We start from the raw sequence: 8,497 nt of genomic DNA on the forward strand, positions 1-8,497 counted from the left end.
GGGTCTGATGTGGACAGGTCTGATGTTGATGGTCCTGGAATGGATGGGTCTGATGTGGATGGTCCTGGAATGGATGGGTCTGATGTGGTTGGACCTTGGATGGATGACTCTGATGTGGACAGGTTTGATGTGGACGGACCTGGGGTGGACGGGTCCAATGTGAACAGACCTTTGGTGAACTGGACTGATGTGGATGGACCTGGGGAGGATGGTATCACAGATTATAAAAGAAAGAAAAGATCAAAAGATGAAAATACTCCACACACCCTCAAACTGGTCTGAGCTGCTTTAAAACAGCATCACTGAACTGAAAGACTAGAGTCAAACCTAAATGGAAGCGGTTAGTTACCATAATCTAAATTAAAATGCATTTGAAGAAATGCTTTTTCATTTTAAGAATGTGGCTGCATTATTTGACTCTTTAATAAAATGAATAATAAATCATCCAGTCTGCATTTTCATTTTCTTATTCATGTTGCACATTTTATGACACAATCAAAAAGAAAACGGGGGACACTGCTTTTTCATTTTTGTGGTCTGCCCTGCAAAAAAGCTACCATAATTCGAAAATGAATTCACAAAGTAAGCGGCAAGAGAGTGACGTCAGCAGAAGATCCTGACCTCCATGCTGACTGTGGTGTGTATGGTGGTATGTAGGGGCGCTGTGGACATTCGATACTGGATCTCGGAACCAGTTCCGTTTAAGGATCACAGAACTAGTTTCGTTTACAGAACTCAGACCCAAACCATGCTCTGACCTCCAAGCCCTGCTTAGCGCCCTCAAAGCCCCTCCTCCTGTGGGGCTTAGAGGGGCTCTAATGGAGAGCATTATTCGGAACTAGACCGGAGGTCCGTGGAGGTACGGCTTGGTCTCCCAGTTCACTGTGGTTTAGAGCCCCTCTACGCCCCACAGGAGCAGGGGCTTTGAGGGTGCTTTTTTGCAGGGCAGACCACAAACATGAAAAAGCAATGTCCCCTTTTTTCTTTTTGATTGTGTCATAAAATGTGCCACATGAATAAGAAAATGAAAATGCAGACTGGATGATGTATTACTCATTTTATTAAAGAGTCAAATAATGCAGCCACATTCTTAAAACTAGAAGCACTCGGAGAGCGCAGACCTCCGCCAAGGCTGATCAGTGGCCCCCCCCGTGGGCCCCCCCACCCCCGATCCCCACCAAAATTTAATCATTTCTTCCTTATCCCATTTCCAACAAACCCTGAAAATTTCATCAAAATCTGTCCATAACTTTTTGAGTTATGTTGCACACTAACGGACAGACAGACAGACAGACAGACAAACAAACCCTGGCAAAAACATAACCTCCTTGGCAGAGGTAATGAAAATGCAGATTGGATAATTTATTAATAATTTTATTTCTGAGTCAAAAATGCAGCCATATTCTTAAAATGAAAAAGCATTTCTTCAAATGCATTTTAATTTAGATTATGGGAATTAATCACTTCCATAAACCTACACCTGACAGATCCACTTGGAAAAATACAGAAAGAAAAGAACTACTTCAGTGTTTCTCAGGCTGTGACTGACCTTCTGGTGTTGAGCAGAGCTTTGTCAGCCTCTGGACCAGATCAGTCCTTCCCATCCTGTTTAAAACCCTCCTGGTCTCCTCCATGGCTACAGATGCACCACACATCTGGGACATTATCTCCACTGTGTCTCTCCTTGTTGCAGTTTCCAGGTTGGACTCCCTCATAAACACATCTCTATGCCTGAGGTGCTGCTTGAACTCATCAAACTGATCCTGTGTCAGTGAATCCAGAAAGTCCTGGAGGATCCTCTTCATCTTATATTTTTAATAAAAGAGCACAGTTTCAGTCTTTAGGATGGATATTAGCACCTACAGAACCCCAGTAAAGAACCCCATGGATCCCATTACAGTGTACTTTAGACCACATCTGTCTGAACACCATCAGGAGGTGGTCTGGATCATACTGTGTATGGATTTTAGGATGGTGTAAATTCTATCCATATGATGTAATCTCATCTGTGCCTACAAATAATATTTGATCTGCCTCTGTACATTTGATACATCATCATTCCCCGGTGAACTCTGACCTCTGACTCATGAATAACACTCAGCACTTGCTCATGTTAGTAGGGGCGGATGCTAGTGATAAGGATTGTTGCAGGCATCATAAGGGAGGGGGGGCTGGTATTTAGGTGGAATGCAATCTACAACTTCACCACTAGAGGTCAGTAAATTTTACACACTGGACCTTTACTTCTGTCATAAAGTAATATAGCTAAATTATGCTAATAGGTTGGGTACTGCGGGAACATAATGGTTAATTTCATTTCATTTATTTATTTACTTGGGACAGTGCATATTAATGAACACCTACAAAAATTGTAGTCTTGCATTACACAGCATTTAGATTTTTACACCCTGTTCTTCAACCAACAGATAGAAAACATACTGAAAGTAAATGTTCAGGAAAAGTGAAGGAAGGTGGTTGTGAATTTACAGTATCAAGTGTTTGTAAACTGTACAGACAGTATGTTCACCTGAGAAGATCCACAAATTACAGTATTGTCATTAAAGTCAGTAGAGTGGTGTTGATGACGTACATTTGGGCTCCACGACTTGGACGGTGTGAGACTCATCAGATCATAAGACCCAAACCCAGCATCCATCACACTATGGTATGTCTCCCAGGTCTTCATTGGTCTTTTACTCTGGAAGGGAAAAAAAACACTAAATAACACCCATTGTAAGTAAAAAACCTCCAGAATAAAAGTAGTGAAACTCTCCAAAGTTTCAGTCACTGAGTCACTGTTTGGTGAAAACATGTGAAGCGACTTAAAATGATTTCACTTAAAATATTTTGGGATACTCGTATGTCTTATCTGTCCAAAACACATTGTAGACAAACTAATTAGAGTTTTTCAGAATCCTTCCATAAATCACCTCCTCTGGAGTCTGGGTCTTTGCTCCACTTTCACCTGAGGAATTCAAGAGAAAAACAAAATTATACCTAAAACAGAAATATTTTACACCAATCAGTTCTCACGCAGAGAACAGAAAACTCATTTTATGTTGTAACTTCCATCATTTTTCCAGAATATTTAGACCTAATGAATGTGTAAACATCACATTTTCTGTCTGTGACTGACCTCCTGGTTCTGAGTAGATCTCTGTCAGCCTCTGGACCAGATCAGTCCTGTTCATGTCCTCTAAAACCCTCCTGGTCTCCATCCAAGTTTTACCTCCAACATATGACTCCATCATCAGATCGACTACATCCGTCCTTTCTGCCTTTTTCACCCAGAACCATCTGAGCATAGGTTCTTCTTTTAGTTTCCTCTTGAACTCCTTAAATTCTTCATCTTTCAGTTCTTCCAGAAAACGGAGGAGGTTCATCTTGTGTCTCTAATAAAACAGAACAGTTTCAGTCTTTATGTCGGTGATAAAAACCTTCATGTTTTACACAGTGAAGCTGAAAAATGCAGCTGATTGAGATTCACTGAAAGTCAAACATTTACAGGAATGAACGAGAACGTTTCTGAACTCTGACATCAGGTTTTACTTTATATCTATGAGATGTGTTAGTAGGGGTGCAACGGTACAGTTAGCCCACGGTTCGGTCCATACCTCGTTTTTTGGGCTACGGTTTCGGTTCAGTTTCGGGTCGTGTTTTATGCGTAAAGAGAACTGTTTTTTTTTCTCCCAAAATTATAATTTTCATTTTGCTTGTTAGCAAAAACTAAATTTCACAGTAGGAACAAATTCAATCACTGTACTAAATCAAATAACACTTTCTGTAGTGAACCATATCACACTTTCTTACTCCTTGACCACTTGTATACAGTCACATAAAACAGTCCACATGCCAAAAGGGTGCTTGAGCCCCTGCCCTTTTGGCCTTGTTGAAAAAAGTGCCCTTTTTATTTTTTTTAATAAATAAATTCCTGTTCTGCATAGGGACATAAAAGAAAACGGCGGTATAAAAAAGCAGTTATCTAACATACGCATTTCCTTGTAATAGCGTGTCATAGTGTTGTATGTGTGTTGAGTGTAAAGCTACTTCTCTGTCCGCTGTCTGTCACTGAGGGGCGGGGCTTCCCCGCACTGTGCACTCACATGCAGAGAGAGAGAGAGAGAGAGAGAGAGAGAGAGAGAGAGAGAGAGAAAGAAAGAGAGAGAGAGAGAGGCAGGCCGTGGTCCATCTCCTCTCCATGTGTAGTTAAACTTTCGTAAGTTATAAAGCCAGACAGCCCCACCCCCCAGTGAACTCAAAATCATTCACTCAACTGCAAAACCAAAAACCTGTGGGACATAAGGGTCAGTAATTTCCCGAGAGCCATCGCATCCCTATCTGTTATGTGTATTTAGTTTGTTCTTATCTTTGAATTCTCTTCTATTCACATGTTTAATATTCTGATCTTTCATTATTTAAACACTTGTTTTTATTTCCTATGGATGTTCATTTTATTCATGGAAATCACAGTGAGTTGTCTTTTTATTCTGTTTCTTTCTTCTTTTGTCATTTTCTTTATCTTTTCTTATATAAACACATTTATATGAACGTTTAGAGATAATGGTTTGACTTTTATCTGTGTTTTCAGAATCCTTCCATAAATCACCTCCTCTGGAGTCTGGGTCTTTGGTCCACCTTCACCTGAGGAATTCAAGAGAAACACAAAATTACACCTAAAACAGAAATATTTTACACTGATCAGTTCTCACACAGAGAAACTCTGCATATCCTAAAGGTCTGTTTAAAGACATGTTAATACTTGACACCAACAGATGAGCTGATAAATGAACATTAAACCACAACAGAGCAAAAGAAGGATTATTATAGTTCAGTCATCAACACTTTAGTCCAAACACATTTGATTTTCAGTAAGTTCTAGTTATCGGTCATTTTATTTGACTTATTTTTTCAGTTTCTGTGAACAGATGAAACTAGGTCCTCCTGAATGTGGACCTTTAAATCCTTTTGTGATTCTAGAACTGCACACACTCATATTTGGTTGGATGTTGATGTTCTCATGTTGATCTAGAACCTGTAGGACTTTGTCCTGACCTCATTATTATCTCGTCTCTGCTGCTTCAGTATTTAATATTTGAATGTGATGCTATAAAAGCAGAATAATGTCACATTCAGTGTTTATTCAGGCTGTTGTCTAAGTGTTGTTATAATGTTTGTCCTAAATGATGGAAAAATAAAGACATTGAACCATAAAAACTTAAACCTAAGCCTCCAGAACTGAAGAGAAAACACAGAAAACTCATTATGTTGAAACTTCCATCATTTTCCAGAATATTTAGACCTAATGAATGTGTAAACGTCACATTTTCTCTGTCTGTGACTGACCTCCTGGTTCTGAGTAGATCTCTGTCAGCCTCCAGACCAGATCAGTCCTGTTCATCCTCTGTAAAATCCTCCTGGTCCCCATCCAGAATCCAGATCCACCACATCTGTCCATCATGAGATAAACTACATCTGGCCTTTCTGCCTTTACCAGCTGGGACCACTGGAACATAGGGTCTTCATAAAGGCTCCATTTGAACTCCTTAAATTCTTCATCTTTCAGTTCTTCCAGAAAACGGAGGAGGTTCATCTTGTTTCTCTAATAAAACAGAACAGTTTCAGTCTTTATGTCAGTGATAAAAACCATCATGTTTTACACAGTGAAGCTGAAAAATGCAGCTGATTGAGATTCACTGAAAGTCAAACATTTACAGGAATGAATGAGAACGTTTCTGAACTCTGACGTTAGGTTTTATTTTATGTCTATGAGATGTGTTATGTGTATTTAGTTTGTTCTTATCTTTGGATTCTCTTCTATTCACATGTTTAATATTCTGATCTTTCATTATTTAAACACTTGTTTTTATTTCCTATGGATGTTCATTTTATACGTGGAAATCACAGTGAGTTGTCTTTTTATTCTGTTTCTTTCTTCTTTTGTCATTTTCTTTATCTTATCTTACATAAACAAATGTATGTGAACATTTAGAGAAAATGGTTTGACTTTTATCTGTGTTTTCAGAATCCTTCCATAAATCACCTCCTCTGGAGTCTGGGTCTTTGGTCCACCTTCACTTGAGGAATTCAAGAGAAACACAAAATTACACCTAAAACAGAAATATTTTACACTGATCAGTTCTCACACAGAAACTCTGCATATCCTAAAGGTCTGTTTAAAGACATGTTAATACTTGACACCAACAGATGAGCTGATAAATCAACTTTAAAGGATGCTTGAAAGGATGCTCAAAGAATGTGCTGACCAGCTAGCTGGGCTTCTCGTGGACATCTTCAACACCTCTCTGCACCAGGCTGTGGTACCAACATGTTTTACGACCGCCACAATAATACCAGGGCCCAAAAAAACCACAATCTCCTCCCTCAACGACTACCGCCCTGTAGAACTCACCCCCATCATGATGAAATGCTTGGAGAGGCTGGTAAAAACCCACATCGTCTCCAGACTCCCTCCTACATTCAACCTGCACTACAGGGTGTATCAGAACAAAACAGACCCTCAGAAAAAACAACAGAAAACCAAAATGCAAAGACATTCTGACAATCTGCTCATATGTGTTTAATGACCGTGTAATTCTCCCCTGACCGACACCAGTGTCCTGGGTCAGTTTTCATGCTTCAGTGAACAATGCCAATTAGAACTGTGCAAAATAAAAGTCTTTTGTGCATGGAAGTGTAAGGGTTAATATGAGATCTGTCTCCATGGGGTTCACATGTAATTATTTTTTTCCTTTTTTATGTATGCAAGTAAAAGAGCAATGGAGCTTGTCATCCATGGATACAGATCTCATATGAACCCTTACACTTCCATGAGCAGAAGACTTATATTTTGCAGAATTCAAATTGGCGTTGTTCACTGAAGCATGAAAACTGACCCAGGACACTGGTGTCAGTCAGGGGAGAATTACATGGTCAATAAACACATACTGTTGTGCTCATAAGTTTACATACCCTTGCAAACTTTGTGATTTTTTTTGTCCATTTTTCAGAGAATATGAATGATAATACAGAAACTTTTCTTTCACTTGTGGCTCATGGTTTGGTGAAGCCATTTATCATCCAACAAATGTGTTTGCTCTTTTTAAATCATACTGACTACTGAAACTATCCACATGACCCTGATCCAAAGTGTCCATACCCTAGTTCTTAATCCTCTGTATCGGCTCCTTTAACATCAGTGACAGTTCAAAGTCTTCTGTGGTCGTTCTGGATGAGACTCTTTATTTTCTCAGATGCTAAAGCTGCCCAGTCTTGGTAAAACACCTTCAGCTCCTTTAAGAATGTGGGTTTTCTTGCATGAGCTCCATGTTTGAGACTTCCCCAAAGTGGTCCAATGATACTGAGGTCAGGAGGCTGAGACGGCCACGCCTACACCTGCACTTTGTTCTGCTGTAGCCAATGACAGGTCGACTTGGTCTCTTGTTTTGGGTCATTGTCATGTTGAAACATCCAAGACCATCCCATGTGTAGCTGCTGGGCTGATGAGTGCAGGTTTTCCTCCAGTATTTTCTGATAACATGCTGCATTCATTTTACCTTCAATTTTGGCCAAATTCCCTGTGCCTTTGTAGCTCACACATCCTCAAAACATCAGCGATCCACCTCCATGTTTCACAGTAGGAATAGTGTACCTTTCATCATAGGCCTTGCTGGCTCCTCTCCAAACATAGCATTTATGGTTGTGGCCAGAAAGTTCAATTTTGGTCTCATCACTCCAAATAAGCTTATTCCAGAAGTTTGGAGGCTTGTCTGTGCTGTTTGGCAGATTGTTTGTGGCACTGGCGCAGTAAAGGCTTTCTTCTGGTGACTCGACCATGCAGCCCATTTTTATTCAAGTCCCTTTTTATTATGCATTTTGAAACAGGAACACCACTTTTTTCAGAGACTCCTGAATGTCAGCTTACGTTATTTGTGTTGTTTTTGATTTTTTTTGCATCCCGAACAATTTTCCTGGCAGTTGTGGCTGAAATCTTTGTTGGTCTACCTGACCATGGCTTGGTTTCAACAGAATCCTTCATTTTCCACTTCTATATTAGAGTTTGAACACTGCTGATTGGCATTCTCAGCTCCTTGGATATATTTTTATATCCTCTTCCTGCTTTATACAGTTCAATGACCTTCTCCCGCAGATCCTTTGATAATTCCTTTCGCTGCCCCCATGACTCAGGATTCAGAAATGTTGGGCAGCACTGGAAGGACCATGCAGGGGTCTGTCAGGAACCCAGAAACTCACTGACTTTTTATACACACACATTAATTACAAGCAAACAGATCACAGGTGAGGATGGACACCTTAAATAACCATTTAAATCCTTGTGTGTATGTTACAAGGCCCAAACCCCCAGGGTATGTAAACTTTTGATCGGGGTCATTTGGATAGTTTCTGTTGTCAGTATGATTTAAAAACAGCAAACACATTTGTTTAATGATAAATGGCTTCACCAAACCACTAACCATCAGTGAAATAAAATTTTTGTATT

General features: G+C 39.8%; 1 protein-coding gene across 1 annotated transcript in view; it reads right to left on the reverse strand.

Moving 5' to 3' along the window:
• LOC115411292 (uncharacterized) overlaps nucleotides 1-8,497 on the reverse strand; it is a 75,002-nt gene that overhangs the window by 52,493 nt on the left and 14,012 nt on the right. Inside the window, exons 6-8 of the mRNA XM_030123373.1 lie at nucleotides 4,607-4,641; nucleotides 3,137-3,392; nucleotides 2,931-2,965 (exon numbers count right to left, since the gene is read on the reverse strand). Of these exons, the coding sequence (XP_029979233.1) occupies nucleotides 2,931-2,965; nucleotides 3,137-3,392; nucleotides 4,607-4,641 (326 nt within the window). The remainder of the gene's footprint in view (nucleotides 1-2,930; nucleotides 2,966-3,136; nucleotides 3,393-4,606; nucleotides 4,642-8,497) is intronic.

This window comes from Sphaeramia orbicularis, chromosome 20, assembly GCF_902148855.1.
Source record: "Sphaeramia orbicularis chromosome 20, fSphaOr1.1, whole genome shotgun sequence".
Taxonomy (NCBI): Eukaryota; Metazoa; Chordata; class Actinopteri; order Kurtiformes; family Apogonidae; genus Sphaeramia; species Sphaeramia orbicularis.